Raw genomic sequence first — 16,023 nt, 5'->3', positions numbered from 1 at the left:
TGTTTCTGGTGTCCTTTGACAGCTCTTTGGTCTTGGCCATAGTGGAGTTTGGAGTGTGACTGTTTGAGGTTGTGGACAGTTGCCATTAATACAGGTAACGAGTGGAGGACAGGAGAGCCTCCTAAAGAAGAAGTTACAGGTCTGTGAGAGCCAGAAATCTTGCTTGTTTGTAGGTGACCAAATACTTATTTTCCACCATAATTTGCAAATAAATTCATTAAAAATCTTACAATGTGATTTTCTGGATTTTTTTTCTTCTCATTTTGTCTGTCATAGCTGAAGTGTACCTATGATGAAATTACAGGCCTCTCTCATCTTTTTAAGTGGGAGAACTTGCACAATTGGTGGCTGACTAAATATTTTTTTGCCCCACTGTACATACACCCCACCACTGATAGGGACACACAGAACTAAAACAGCCACTAATACACTTATACCATATTTACTGATTCAAACCGAAAACACGAGATGAAAATACATGTCGACAGGCTGATTTATGAGGTCTTACAGACAGTATTGATCTGTTCAACACTTCTCAACAGATGATGAACACTGTTGGCTTGAGACGCAAAAAACAATACCATTCTCCATGACTCTCAAACTCAAAAGGTTACTGTGAACACCAAACCAAAATATGGAACTTTATACACATCTACCTCAGAATTAATTTAGTCCTTTATACACATCAACCCCAGAATTCATTTAGTCCTTCATACATATCTACCCCAGAATTCATTTAGTCCTTTTGACACGGTTAGTTATTGCAAAGTTATAGAGGATCTCAGTGTGAACCCTTTCTAAAAGTTCCCTGGTGACCTCTTAATTTTTATTTCAGGGTGTTTTCAGAGTAGCAGTTCAGACAAATCCATTCAGAAATCAAGAGCCAGTGTGTGTCCAGCTGTCCATCCACAATTTTCATAAAACTATCCTCTGTCAAGAGTCTGTCTTTCCAGCAGAAAATGGTTACCTGTCTTCAATTATTGTTGAATACAGGTAACTGACAAAATAAAGGAAACACCAACATAAAGTTGCTTAATAGGGCTTTGAGCCAGAACAGCTTCAATTTACCTTAGCATAAATTCTACAAGTGCGGCACCATTCTTCCACGAGAAATTCCATCATTTGGTATTTTGTTGATGGTGGTGGAAAACGCACCAGAATATCCCATAATTATTCAATTGGGTTGAGATCTGGTGACTGAGACAGCCATGGCATATGTGTATGATGTGTATGATGTAAGCTCAGCTGTATGTTTTCACTATTTATCCATTATTTTACCAGGTAAGTTGACTGAGAACACGTTCTCATTTGCAGCAACGACCTGGAGACTAGTTACATGGGAGAGGAGGGGGATTATTGAGCCAATTGTTAACTGGGGCTTATTAGGTGACCGTGATGGTTTGAGGGCCAGATTGGGAATCTAGCCAGGACACCGGGGTTAACACCCTACTCTTACAAGTGCCATGGGATCTTTAATGACCTTGGGATCTTTAGTGAAAATAATGAAACTGTCTATGGTGCCGAAGAAGTGGAATGCTTGACTTTATCTTAAGTGCATTTCTGTGAATTGCCCTTTAGGCAATAGAAAAGTAATCTATTGAGAAATAAACAACATCTGTGTTATACCAAATAATAAGACCGTAATATGACTGTAAACGGACAAATCATATACACTAATGAGACATTAGACACACGCACACCCACACACACATATCAAACAAGTCATTTTAACTCCAGAGTAGGCTCAGTTATAGTGGTTGGGGTCTGGGGATACATAATCACAAAGACTACAGTGGAAATTAATCCAATTATAAATCCCACTGGGTAAAAGAAGTTTGAACGTAATTTCTATGTAATTTCAACCCCGAAAATGTATGTGATGATGTTGAGTCAACATGGAAAATTGATTGGATTTGTAAAAAAGTAATCAACGTAAGGGCATTTTGTATTTTCTTCACCCAACTCTTAACCTAAATCCAATGACATAGTGATATTTATTGTTTATTTCACGTTGAATTCACATTAGTTGACAACTCAACCAAATTTAAATCACAACTAGATGTTGAACTGACATCTGTGCCCAGTGGGATACTGTGTACTCATAAAAGACATGAATTCAAAAAACAGTTAAATAATGTGATCACCAGGTAGCAATATCCACAACCTCCTGTAAAGGTTTGTTTGTGAACCAATTTTTTTTACCGATCTAAAATACCATCAGTGTTGCATCCAAAACCTCCAACACGGAAATAAAACTGGAAAAACGTATACACAGAACATCACACACACACTCTCAGAGCATGTAGCTTTCTATATGTCCTTAGAATCTAGATGTTCAAGTGCAGGAGGGCTGAAGTGAAGAAAGTTCTCCACATCCTCCTTCCTTGTCCTCTTCCTCATCTACACCCCCCCCCCCCCCATTCATTCACCAGGCCTCTTCATTTGATTACTTGCTCCAGCACTTCAAATCAGTGGTTCCCATTATTTGCTCAAGTTTGCCTCCACCACTTCTTCCTTTCCCTCCTTCCCTTGGCTCGTCCCCTTAGCTCGTTGACTCGTTGTTCTTGCTCTCTCCCAGTAGCCAGTAGGTGGTCATTTTCCCCTTCCCCTTCATCTCCACGTCTCCTCTCAGCTCCAGCTGGAAGCAGTTGAACTCCTGCAGAACATCACGCGTGGCCGCAGACACATGGATCTTCAGCGCTGTGAGGGAGAAGGTGAGGAGAGCAATCATTAATTAGTCAATTAACTACCACAGCGATATGAAGACCAGCAGATCTGTGGAACTGATTTAAAACCCACATGTTGTATGACTACTCTGTGGCTTACCTTCACCATTGGACTCCAGTCGTGAAGAGGTGTTGACTGTGTCTCCAAACAGACAGTACCGTGGCATCTTCAGCCCCACCACTCCTGCACACACAGGGCCTGAATATAGAGTGGAGTGAATTGGTCAATCACACAACTGAAATTGGTATATCATCACTGAGTCTGCTAGTATGTGACCATCGCGTGCCGCTCACCGCTGTGGATGCCAATGCGTAGTTTGAGCTGCTGGTCAGGTCGGTGTTGGATTTTGAAGGTGCGTACGGCGTTGAGCAGAGCCAGGGCCATGCGGGCGATCTCTCGGCCGTGTAGCTTCCCGTTCCTCACCGGCAGGCCGGACACCACCATGTAGGCATCACCAATGGTCTCCACCTGGGGGCGCCAGAGAAACAGCAGGGGCAGGGAAGTCAGTGTGTCCTAATGGAGGATCTCAATAGAGGCTTCATCTCCTCTTTTCCTTTCCTTCATCTGCACATTGATGAGACAAATAATGTTACCTTGTAAACATCAAAGTTGTCAATGATGGCATCGAAACAGGTGTAGAGGTCATTGAGCAGGGTCACAACCTAAAGAGGCAAACATTTTTTAGAGCAGAATAGGAATTGTTTGGTTTGACTATGGCCTCCCTTGTAAAGTCTATCTTTGTAACTTGTCACACCTGTGGGAGTAGTGTCACAATGTGATCGTGCTCTCTCACCTGCATAGGTGTGCTCTCAGCTGATATGGCTGTGAAGCCTACAATGTCACTGAAGTAGATGGTGACTGAATCAAAGGCCTCAGCCTGTACCGTCTCCCCTCTCTTTAGCTGCTCCGCCACTGAACTGCAGGTACAGACAGTAACATTACGTACTGTGTGTGTGTATCGCATTGACTCACTGTGTGTGTGTTTGTGTGTGTGTGTGTGTGTGTATAGCAGAGACTCACTGTGGTAGTATCTGGTAGAGCAGGGCCTCAGCCTTGCGTTTCTCTTCGTGGTAGGCCTGGGTTCTCTCCTCCACCAGCTCCTCCAGGTTGTTAGCATACTGCTCCATACGGGACAGCAGGTTATCCAGGATGTTAGTGCTGCACTCCCTACACACACACACACGCACACACAGACATGTATACAATACCAGTCAAATGTTTGGACACACCTACTCATTCAAGGGTCTTTCTTTATTTTTACTATTTTCTACATTGTAGAATAATAGCGAAGACATCAAAACTATGAAATAACACATATGGAATCATCTAGTAACCAAAAAGGTGTTAAACATATCAAAATATATTTGAGATTTGAGATTCTTCAAAGTAGCCACCCTTTGCCTCAATGAAAAGAAGACCCAGAGTTACCTCTGCTGCAGAGGATAAGTTCATTAGAGTTAACTGCACCTCAGATATTGCTTCCCAAATAAATGCTTCAGAGTTCACGTAACAGACACATCACAACATCAACTGTTCAGAGGAGACTGCGTGAATCAGGCCTTCATGGTTGAATTGCTGCAAAGAAACCACTACTAAAGGACACCAATAATAAGAAGAGACTTGCTTGGGCCAACAAACACGAGCAATGGACATTAGACCGGTGGAAATCTGTCCTTTGGTCTGATGAGTCCAAATTTGAGATGTTTGGTTCCAACCGCAGTTTCTTTGTGAGATGCAGAGTAGGTGAACGGATGATCTCTGTATGTGTGTTTCCCACTGTGAAACATGGAGGAGGAGGTGTGATGGTGTGGGGGTGCTTTGCTGGTGACAGTGTAAGTGATTTATTTAGAATTCAAGGCACACTTAACCAGCATGGTTACCACAGCATTCTGGTACTGTAGTCATACTCTTTTTTTGGAGTGGAGACGCACAGACATTAATGGAATCATGCAACACACTCTCCCCACTTCCACCCCCCTACACCCACCTGTTCTGTTTGCGTAGCAGCAGTTTGATGTGGTTGAACTCGGGCCTCTCGGTGGGCTCCTCTGCCCAGCAGCGCTGCATGAGTTGGCCCAGCTCCTGGCTGTGGATCTGAGGGTTGACAGCAGGCCGCAGGCACGGCCACTCACCCAGAGCCACCCGGTCCATGATTTCTAGAGGAAGGGGGAGTGTACAAAACATTACGCTCTTTCCATGACATAGACTGACCAGGTGAATCCCTTATTGATGTCACTAGTTGAATCCACTTCAATCAGTGTAGATGAAGAGGAGGAGACAGGTAAAAAATATATATATTTTTAAGACTTGAAACAATTGAGACATGGATTGTGTATGTGTGCTATTAAGAGGGGGAATGGGCAAGACAAAATATTTAAGTGCCTTTGAAAGGGGTATGGTAGTAGTTGCTAGGAGCACCGATTTGTCAAGAACTGCAACACTGCTGGGTTTTTCACATTCAACAGTTTCCCATGTGTATCAAGAATGGTACACCGCCCAAAATAAATCCAGCCAACTTGACACTAGAGGTCAACCGATTATGATTTTTCATGCCGATACCGATTATTGGAGGACAAAAAAAACCAATACCGATTAATCGGACGATTTGTATTCTATATTTGTAATAATGACAATTACAACAATACTGAATGAACACTTATTTTAACTTAATATAATACATAAATAAAAATCTATTTCGTCTCAAATAAATAATGAAACATGTTCAATTTGATTTAAATAATGCAAAAACACAGTGTTGGAGAAGAAAGTAAAAGTGCAATTATTTGCCATGTAAAAAAGCTAACGTTTAAGTTCCTTGCTCAGACCATGAGAACATATGAAAGCTGGTGGTTCCTTTTAACATGTCTTCAATATTCCCAGTTAAGTTTTTAGGTTGTAGTTATTGTTAGGACTATTTCTCTCTATACCATTTGTATTTCATATACATTTGACTATTGGATGTTCTTATAGGCACTATAGTATTGCCAGTCTAATCTCGGGAGTTGATAGGCTTGAAGTCATAAACAGTGCGGTGCCTCAAGCATTGCGAAGAGCTGCTGGCAAACGCAGGAAAGTGCTGTTTGAATGAATGCTTAAAAGCCTGCTGCTGCCTACCACTGCTCAGTCAGACTGCTCTATCAAATATCAAATCATTGACTTAATTATAATATAATAAACACACAGGAATATGAGCCTTAGGTCATTAATATGGTCAAATCTGGAAACTATAATTTCGAAAACAAAACGTTTATTCTTTCAGTGAAATACAGAACCGTTCCGTATTTTATTGAACGGGTGTCATCCATAAGTCTAAATATTGCTGTTACATTGCACAACCTTCAATGTTGTCATAATTATGTAAAATTCTGGAAAATTCATTACGGTCTTTGTTAGGAAGAAATGGTCTTCACACAGTTCGCAACGAGCCAGGTGGCCCAAACTGCTACATATACCCTGACTCTGCTTGCACAGAACGCAAGAGAAGTGACACAATTTCCCTAGTTAATATTGCCTGCTAACATGAATTTCTTTTAACTAAATATGCAGATGTGTAATGATTTTAAGAAAGGCATTGATGTTTATGGTTATGTACATTGGTGCAACGACACCCGTTTGGCGAAGTAGTCTGTGATTCGATGATAAATGTACAGGCACCACATTGATTATTTGCAACGCAGGACAAGCTAGTTAAACTAGTAATATCATCAACCATGCGTAGTTAACTAGTGATTATGTTAAAATTGATTGTTTTTTATAATATACGTTTAATGCTAGCATCTTACCTTTGCTCCTTGCTGCACTCGCTTAACAGGTGGTCAGCCTGCCACGCAGTCTCCTCGTGGAGTGCAATGTAATCGGCGTCCAAAAATGCTGATTACCGATTGTTATGAAAACTTGAAATAAGCCCTAATTAATCGGTCAACCTCTACTTGACACAACTGTGGGAAGGATTGGAGTCAACATGGGCCAGCATCCCTGTGGAATGTTTTCAACACCTTTTAGAGTCCATGCCCCAACAAATTGAGGCAGTTCTGAGGGAAAAGGTGTGTGTGTGGGGGGGTGCAACTCAATATTAGGAAGGTTTTCTTAATGTTTTCTACACTCAGTGTATAAAGCATTCCTATAGATGGTGAAATTTAATATTTTCTATCTAGTGTCATTCCTTCTGCTTTCATCTTCTCAGAGATTCCAGTCCAATTTCCTTTCCATTGTGTTCATATGCTTTCACAATCTTTCCATTATCTCTCCCTCCCAATTTATTCTATCCCCTCGTTCACACTTTCATAATTTCTCACCCTATTCCTCTATTTCTGCCCTCATTCAGAAAAAAAATTAGGCATGCAAACACACACACACACACACACACACACACACACACACACACACACACACACACACACACACACACACACACACACAACAGCAGTCCATGCAGCCTAATTGAGTTAAGACCATAAAGTGGTTTCAGTGGCATAAATGGCATGCTCTGGTTCTAAGTCAGTTCATTGTCTTTCTGTCATACAACAGCTGCTGTCTACCAGTACAAAGTGTTACACTCTGATGAGCAAATACAAACACTTGCTTCTCTCTCAGTACACCACTCTTGCAATCGACCACAATCACGTTCAATTTTCTATAACTTTGCACAATTTCATGCAATTATGGTTTTGAAAAAAAAAAAACGAATTCACTGAGCAGTGGTGGTTGGCAGACATGGGTGACAGAAAGGTTTTCTCCTCAACACGTTGTGACGGAGACTTGAATTGGAACACAACAACAGCTGTTATTGCTGATCTGTATAGCAAAAAATCCAATCTCTTTCTTTTTCAGTTTTCTAAAGAAGGAAGATAGGACAGATTGTTGTTCCCAAACTAACTACAATTTAATCTGAAATCTTGACTGATAATAATAAAAAACGTTCTAAAGAGTCACACTCCCCTCAAATGAAAAATAAATATCTTGGTTGCAGCTATGTACTTACAATCGGATATTTTATTACAATTGTGTTGCTTTACTCTAAGCCAGAGACACAGAAAACAGTACAGTGGAAGGTAAACAAATATAATATGTTTCTGTGTTATTTAAAGCATGTGACTGTGTGTTTGTCCCGACAAGTGTTTGCGTGGGCTTAACTATCCTTAGTACAAAGCAGAGAGGTATATTAGCTCTCGTCCTCCATATCATTAGAGTAGGCTCTTCAGGGTAAGTGGGGTGCAAGAGGGGCTAAGTGAGAAAATAGAAAAGGAGGCAAAAAATCTGTCACTTTAGGGAGTGTGTTCGACAAATTCATGAACTTTCCCTAGTTTAAGTTGCCAAATGGTTGCAATTGCAAAACTGTTCCATGTCTCCATTTTAACGTCGTGGCATATTGGTCAGTGGCTCTGAAATTAACATTGGGTTGTGTCAATATTTGGGGGTCTACACTTCCTTTGTTGAATTTGATGTCAATTTTTTTTTGTGAGTAGAGTCAAAGAGGAACCTTGAAATTTAAAGAATACAGTTCACATGGAGTAAAATGTAACGACATACTGTAGCTTTGTTGAGTCACTGGAGCTGTTATGTGTTTTTTTATAGGTTTGTGTTTTCTACAGAGCTTTTCCTGAGTAAACAGACTTGCGGGTGCAATGTGCAGAATAACAGCTTTTGTTTTGAGTTGCTCTAATTGCCTTATCGCTACTCGGCGATAATGCAGTCAGCAAAGACCACAGAGCCTTGACGAGAAGGAGGCTTGTTAGGTTGGTTTGTTATGCTTTTGATGGAAGAAACATACAAACACTGTTTATCTTGGACACAATCTGGGGTATAATTTACTCAGCAGCAATGGTATTCTCTCTTTCTTTTATAATACATCTGTGTTAATGTGCAAATAAGCGTGCTTATGACCAAAAGTGTATGGGAGCACAAATGTGACTAGTTTCAGGAAACTAGAAGTATGCCGCATGTCACTACTTCACAGGAGAGGCATTTGAACATGATCATTTGAATTTTTTATCAAAATGTGTTTTTGGGCAGAAATGCCTTCTGGAACAATTAACTTTCATGTGCCTTAATAACAAACTTGTTTGCCATCTGTAAATATGAATAAATTACGAGCCTAGTTGGTTTAGCCACGGGAAAAGACAGGAACCTTCCCGCTAGCCATGATTGGCTGAGATAATGGATGGGCAGGACATGCCAAGAGTGTGGCGCCCTGATCTGTTACACCTGTTCTTGTGATTGTCTCCACCCCCCTCTAGGTGTAGCTTATTTTCCCCAGTGTATTTATCCCTGTGTTTCCTGTCTCTCTGTGCCAGTTCATCTTGTCTGTTTCAAGTCAACCAGCGTGTTTTTCCCATGCTCCTGCTTTTGCTAGTCTCTCTTTTGCCAGTCCACCTGGTTTTGACCCTTGCCTGTTTTCTGGACTCTATACCAGCCTGCCTGACCAGTCTGCCTGATCTCGAGCCTGCCTGCCACCCTGTACCTTCTGGACTCTGATCTGGTTTTGACCCTTTGCCTGTCCATAACTATTCTCTTGCCTACCCTTTTTGGAACTAATAAATATCAAACACTCAAACCATCTGCCTCCCGTGTCTGCATCTGGGTCTGGCCCTGAGCTCTTATAGAGAGATGAGTTCGGATTGGTCTGCCATGTAGCATTTTGATTGAACCAGACATTGTAGAGTCTTCAGAAACAGCGATCAACAATGTTGTTGTCACGGAAGAAGTTGAATGCCCGGTGGTGGCAGAGTATGATTGCTATGGAGATGGAGAAAAACCTAGCGTTTGATTGCAAATATGCAGCGGGAGTCGAAAAGAGAAGACAGAAAGCTGTTGTATAAAACACATGTCTCCGGATTACATTTCCAAACTAAGGGCAACCATGGCAATGGTGACAGAGAGGGAGAAGCGTTCATCCATGTATACGGGTAAGAAAGTCTAGCTAGATACATTTTCAGATATTATACATTTCAAATTTAGTCAGAATGTCATTTTCATTTTAAGTTAAAGCGTAGTGTTAGCTAGCTAGCTAACATTAGCTGGCTGGCTCACTAGCTAACATTACGTGTATGATCTGTGTAATATTATTATTTGTATTTCCGAAATCTATTTGCATTGCTAGTTATAACCTAATGTTAGCTAGCTAGTTAACATTGACCCTAGTTGGTTAGCTTTAGCTACCTGGAGATTCATGCATGGTGGCTAGCTATGACAATCAGTTTGTATTGCTAGTAGTATGGGTTGGGATTATTGCCGCGTTCAAAAACTTGGGACTCGGAAATCTCAGACTTCCCACTTCAGTGTGTTCAAGACAACTGGGGACTCGGGAAAAAACAAGCTCCGACTAGGAAAAATCGTTTTGAACTGTCATCCAACTCAGAATTCCAACTCAGGAACTGGGGCCTCTTTCTAGAGCCCTGACTTTTCGATCTGAAGCTCACTAATGTCATGATTTCACCTCGTATTTTTCCAAGTTCTCAGCTGTCTGGGAACTTACTCACTCTGTTTAGCAAATGGACTCACATGTGAATCCTTAAAGAGATGGGTGGGGCTAAGGCTTAAGAGGTTGTGAATGATCCTGACTAGGTTTAGACAAAGAAGAGCTCTCTAGTAGGTGTACCAAAACATTCAAGAGCCATTTTCTCAAAAGTGGGGTTACAAGTTTATCAACTTTCAAAGCAGAATTACTTTCCCATTGTTCCTCAACTGTAGTGTATTATCTATAACTTTCGCGCTCTGAATCTCTACTTTTATCTAATGTGAAAAACACAATTTGAAATGTTGCTACATAGGATCAAATCGGTTCCAAATGTCTGTCATGTAGAAAGAGAGAGTGCGTGTGTGTGTGTATGTGTGTGTTACCTTTGGGGCTGAGCGGCTCTCCCTCCAGATAGAAGGCTCCATGGCGTAGCGCCACCTCTTGGAGAATGATGCCAAAGCTGTAGACGTCTCCCTTCTGTGTGCCACATGGAGGGGGTCTCTCCAACCTCAGCAGCTCTGGGGCCATCCACAGCTTCCCTACACACAAAGATGGATAAATTGACTAAAAACTTAATCAGTTTGCCTACAGACACTGATCTAAGGTCAGTTTTGTATTTCACCCTCTTAAGGATTTGATCAGGTTAAGCTGATCCTAGATCTGTGTCTAAAGGGCAATTTCCTGCAGAGCCAGGTGACTAACGGGCATAGTAAGCATGGGCGTCATCTGTGTTGCTCTCGGTGCGGAAGCTGGACAGGCCGTAGTCGGTGATCTTCAGCACAAAGCGGTTATCCACCACGCAGTTGGACGACTTCAGGTTGCCGTGGGAGACAATGACACTGTTGTGGAGGAAAGCCATGCCCTGGTAAGGAGAAGGGGAGGGAGGTAGGGATAGAGGGTAAAATGTAGAAAGAGAAGAGAGAGGGATAGTCAAAAGGAGAGATTAGATATATATTAGTTATTTATATTCAGCTTTAGTCTAAAAATGTTTTGCAAAGCATATGGACGTTCACTTGAATGATGCACATGTGTTTTCTGTGGTCAACTGAAGTTGACACATGGAAAGATAAGCAGGAGAGTGTGTAGAGCAGTGGTTACCTTGACAATGTCATTGATTAAAGAGTATCTGAACATCCAATCCAGTGTGATGCTCTCGTTTTCCATGATGTCCTGAAGGATGAAACACACACCCATGCGTACACACACACACACACACACACATACACACACATACACATACACACACATACACATACACACACACACACATACACATACACATACACATACACATACACATACACATACACACACACACACACACACCATTTAGACAAGGAAAATGCTTCCTAAAGATTTGTAATGGGTCAGTGGACTATCTTATAGTGGAGATGTGGTGAGGGGTGGCTACCTGTAGGCTACCCCGAGGACAGTACTCTGTGATGATGCAGATGTTGGGGGGATCGATGCAGGCTCCGATGAAGCGGGTCAGGTGCTCATTCTGAATATCACGCATCTGGGGAGGGAAGGAAAGGAACACACCATGTGACTTACACATTTAGGGACAGCGCTATTCTCTGATGCACATATGCATTCTGGAGTATACACACGTCACACTACAACCTCATGAGGACTTACATGTTTCAGTTCAAACAGCACGTTTCTGGTGAGCTCAATGCGTTTTCTGTTGATGTATTTGATGGCCACAATATTTGCCTGAAAGACAGAGAAAACATTATGCATTCAATCCAGTTGGCATTAAAAGGTTACTTTCTTTCATGCACGCACGCACACACACACACCCCACTTACCTTGTAATAGCCTGTCTTGGCAAACACCTGAAAGTTTCCATCTCCTGTTAATAGGGAGCCGTAGTTGGAGCCCCTCTGTAAATAAAGCCAAAGGTGGGATGGGATCAGTTTTGTGTAAGACTGTGTGTATTGTCAAATGTGTGTGTTGTTACAAGCGTTCATGTGAGTGTGGACTCACTAGGGACAGAGTGAGCTTGCTGCCTGCGCTTCGCAGCACTTTCTCCATGTTGCTCATCTGAATATCCTCCCAGGAGACTCTCCACAGCTGAGCCACCAGCTCATTTTCAAGCTTCAGCTTCCTGTGTGTGCGAAAGAGAGAGAGAGCGAGAGAGTGATGATAGATTGCTCTTTTAGATATGTTAACAATGCTATAAACGTAATGACATAAAACTCTTCCCGTAGATTCTAGGCCTTGTGCATACTTGCTAATTGAACTGGCCTGTCTACACTCACCTGTATATGAAGACAGTAATGGTGAGGATGATGATAATGATGAAGAACACCACAATTGTTACCATCTGGTGGATTGTGATGGTTCCTGGAAAAAGAGACAGGGGAAACATTTTTATGGTCCGCTGGTGTCCTTCAATACAGCCACTGCATGACAGTGTAAAGTCAGTCATCGTAAACTGTTTTGACTGGTTATGACTACTATAACTTCTGCTACGTCATGCAAACTAAGACATTTTATGGGGGGCAGTGTATATAAAAGTGAGTGAGAGACAGACGGAGTCCACTGACGTGCAAGGCATTCTGGGTTGTCGTTCTTGAAGCCACAGACGGGCACATCTAAAGGAGCAGCGCCCCCTGGCCACTGGATGTCCATCCCAGGCAAGGCCCTCAGCTTCTTCTGAGAGCCGTTGTACACCAACACAATCTGGCAAGGAGCACAGTATTACTTACAATTACATGTCTAATGTTATAGACAAATAACATACCACACATTGATTGATTGAATGTATTAGATCATTTAAAGCAGTAGGCTGTTCCAGCCGGAGACAACATTACATAATTAAACATTTTAGAGGATAAAAACAGAATAAAGCCAGAAGGCTTATTTCCATTGTGGTCCTCTTAGACAGTGAGATGGCAGGCTGGCAAGATTGACACATTATTCTCAATGCAATGCATTAGCATAGGGTGATAATGGGAGACGACATTCAATGAGCCACTAATCAGACCAAAGACTTGACACTCACCCCCTCACACTGGGTGAAAAGCATCCACTCTCTCTCCCTTATCACACACACACACACACACACACACACACACACACACACACACACACACACACACACACACACACAGTTGAATTCGGAAGTTTACATACACCTTAGCCAAATACATTTAAACTAATTTTTTCACAATTCCTGACATTTAATCCTAGTAAAAATTCCCTGTCTAATGTCAGTTAGGATCTTCACTTTATTTTAAGAATGTGAAATGTCAGAATAATAGTTGAGAGAATGATTTATTACAGCTTTAATTTCTTTCATCACAATCCCAGTGGGTCAGAAGTTTACATACACTCAATTAGTATTTGGTAGTATTGCCTTTAAATTGTTTAACTTGGGTCAAACATTTCAGGTAGCCTTCCACAAGCTTCCCACAATAAGTTGGGTGAATTTTGACCCATTCGTCCTGACAGAGCTAGTGTAACTGAGTCAGGTTTGTAAGCCTCCTTGCTCGCACAAACTTTTTTAGTTCTACCCACACATTTTCTATAGGAGGTCAGGGCGTTGTGATGGCCACTCCAATACCATGACTTTTTTGCCCTTAAGCCATTTTGCCACTACTTTGGAAGTATGCTTGGGGTCATTGTTCATTTGGAAGACCCATTTGCGACCAAGCTTTAACTTCCTGACTTATGTAATGAGATGTTGCTTCAATATATCCACATAATTGTCCTACCTCATGATGCCATCTATTTTGTGAAGTGCACCAGACCCATGATGCTATCACCCCCGTGCTTCACGGTTGGGATGGTGTTCTTCGGCTTGCAAGCCTCCCCCATTTTCCTCCAAACTTAACGATGGTCATTATGGCCAAACAGTTCTATTTTTGTTTCATCAGACCAGAGGACATTTCTCCAAATAGTACAACCTTGTCCCCATGTGCAGTTGCAAACCATAGTCTGGCTTTATGGTGGTTTTGGAGCAGTGGCTTCTTCCTTGCTGAGTGGCCTTTCAGGTTATGTCGATATAGGATTTGTTTTACTGTAGATATAGATACTTTTGTACCTGTTTCCTCCAGCCTCTTCACAAGGTCCTTTGCGGTTGTTCTGGGATTGATTTGCACTTTTCGCACCAAAGTACGTTCATCTCTAGGAGACAGAACGCATCTCCTTCCTGAGTGGTTTGACGGCTGCGTAGTCCCATGGTGTTTATACTTGCGTACTATTGTTTGTACAGATGAACGTGGTACCTTCAGGCATTTGGAAATTGCTCCCAAGGATGAATCAGACTTGTGGAGGTCTACAAATATTTTTCTGAGGTCTTGGTTGATTTATTTTGATTTTCCCATGATGTCAAGCAAAGAGGCACTGGGTTTGAAGGTAGACCTTGAAATACATCCACAGGTACACCTCCAATTGACTATCAGAAGCTTCTAAAGCCATGACATAATTTTCTGGAATTTTCCAAGCTGTTTAAAGGCACAGTTAACTTAATGCATGTAAACTTCTGACCCACTGGAATTGTGACACAGTGAATTATAAGTGAAATAATCTGTCTATAATCAATTGTTGGAAAAATTACTTGTGTCATGCACAAAGTTGATGTCCTAACCGACTAGCCAAAACTAGTTTGCTAACAAGACATTTGTGGAGTGGTTGGAAAACGAGTTTTAATTACTCCAACCTAAGTGTATGTAAACTTCCGACTTCAACTGTACATGTACATACAGTACTCTAGATCTCGCTGGATCAGCTGGTCATTAACCTCAGTGGCTTGCCACCAATGAATATTTATCATTCTGTCATTACATAAGACAAACACATTGGCACTGGGTGGATGACATTACATATTAAATTATCATATGTAAACTGAAATAGGTTTGTTAATACTGTATGCTATAGCTATATATAGCTGTTTCCCCATTTACCCTCACCCTGAGCAGATGGTATATTGTAGTGTTAATGGAAATATGGAGGTCTTTCTATGAACTGTAGAGCTCTTTTCTTCCAGATGTTAATGCCTCTGGAGTACATCTAGTTTTAATCTCCCATCTCCAAAACACACAGAGCATGTGTACACAGGCAGGCAGCTTTTATGAGCACTGGTAGAATGAAAGAGATGAGGAGCCTTAGTGTACGAGAGATGAGGAGCCTTAGTGTACGAGGGAGAGAGAGAGAGATGTGTGTGTGTTTTCAGTACCTGGAAAACACTGGTGTTGGTGTCATTCATGTCCCAGAGAGCGAAGTCTGTCTCTCTGTCCCCATTCTCATCTATCTGCACCAGGCCTGTTACACCTGTTGAGGACCAGAAGGAGAGAGGAGCCAAAGGGAGGTAGAGGAGTCAGACAATATTTAAAGGGACCAAATTAATGTTAGCTTACACTAATACCCAGTTCAGGGATGAAAATAATCATCAAAGCACTCAGCGGGTAACAGTAATTACTACAAATTATTACTGTCGTTACGAAACGAGAGCAGATTTACATTTGAGGTTGTCCATTAGCCGACACCGGAAAAAAATCTCAACCATTGTGCAAGTTAGAACACCCATAACAAAAATCTCAAACGTAAAAAATAAACAGCCATAACAATCAAAATAAACATTGGTCATGACAACAATTTCACTTCAAATGATGGTGTTGGAGATACACAGATGCAAACACAACATAAGTTGGTACACCCTAGGTCCACCCAAAAGTATTCATCCATAATCACAGTAATATAGCTGGGCTATCTTGCTAATAAATCTAGTAGATGGCCATCTTGTATAACATTACTTTCATTTCCGGCTAAGACAACAGCCCAGGGTTGGTTTGGAGGTGCAGATAATAGCATGAGAGCCATTCCATATTGAG

At 41.6% G+C, this 16,023-nt stretch overlaps 1 protein-coding gene across 1 annotated transcript in view; it reads right to left on the bottom strand.

Moving 5' to 3' along the window:
* Positions 1-1,975: 1,975 nt before the first annotated feature.
* LOC110486473 (atrial natriuretic peptide receptor 1) overlaps positions 1,976-16,023 on the bottom strand; it is a 51,062-nt gene continuing 37,014 nt past the window's right edge. Inside the window, exons 6-22 of the mRNA XM_036945018.2 lie at positions 15,369-15,463; positions 12,736-12,871; positions 12,448-12,532; positions 12,173-12,293; positions 11,995-12,069; positions 11,822-11,899; positions 11,595-11,699; positions 11,282-11,353; positions 10,886-11,045; positions 10,567-10,722; positions 4,715-4,883; positions 3,748-3,894; positions 3,521-3,644; positions 3,321-3,389; positions 3,021-3,195; positions 2,827-2,925; positions 1,976-2,700 (exon numbers count right to left, since the gene is read on the bottom strand). Coding sequence (XP_036800913.1) covers positions 2,543-2,700; positions 2,827-2,925; positions 3,021-3,195; positions 3,321-3,389; positions 3,521-3,644; positions 3,748-3,894; positions 4,715-4,883; positions 10,567-10,722; positions 10,886-11,045; positions 11,282-11,353; positions 11,595-11,699; positions 11,822-11,899; positions 11,995-12,069; positions 12,173-12,293; positions 12,448-12,532; positions 12,736-12,871; positions 15,369-15,463 — 2,024 coding nt within the window. The 3' untranslated portion in view covers positions 1,976-2,542. The remainder of the gene's footprint in view (positions 2,701-2,826; positions 2,926-3,020; positions 3,196-3,320; positions 3,390-3,520; positions 3,645-3,747; positions 3,895-4,714; positions 4,884-10,566; positions 10,723-10,885; positions 11,046-11,281; positions 11,354-11,594; positions 11,700-11,821; positions 11,900-11,994; positions 12,070-12,172; positions 12,294-12,447; positions 12,533-12,735; positions 12,872-15,368; positions 15,464-16,023) is intronic.

This window comes from Oncorhynchus mykiss, chromosome 2 (genome assembly GCF_057628025.1).
Source record: "Oncorhynchus mykiss isolate SJ-2025 chromosome 2, ASM5762802v1, whole genome shotgun sequence".
NCBI classification, from domain to species: Eukaryota; Metazoa; Chordata; class Actinopteri; order Salmoniformes; family Salmonidae; genus Oncorhynchus; species Oncorhynchus mykiss.
The sequence above is the reverse complement of the archived record's forward strand: the minus strand, read 5'-3'. Positions and strand labels throughout refer to the sequence as shown.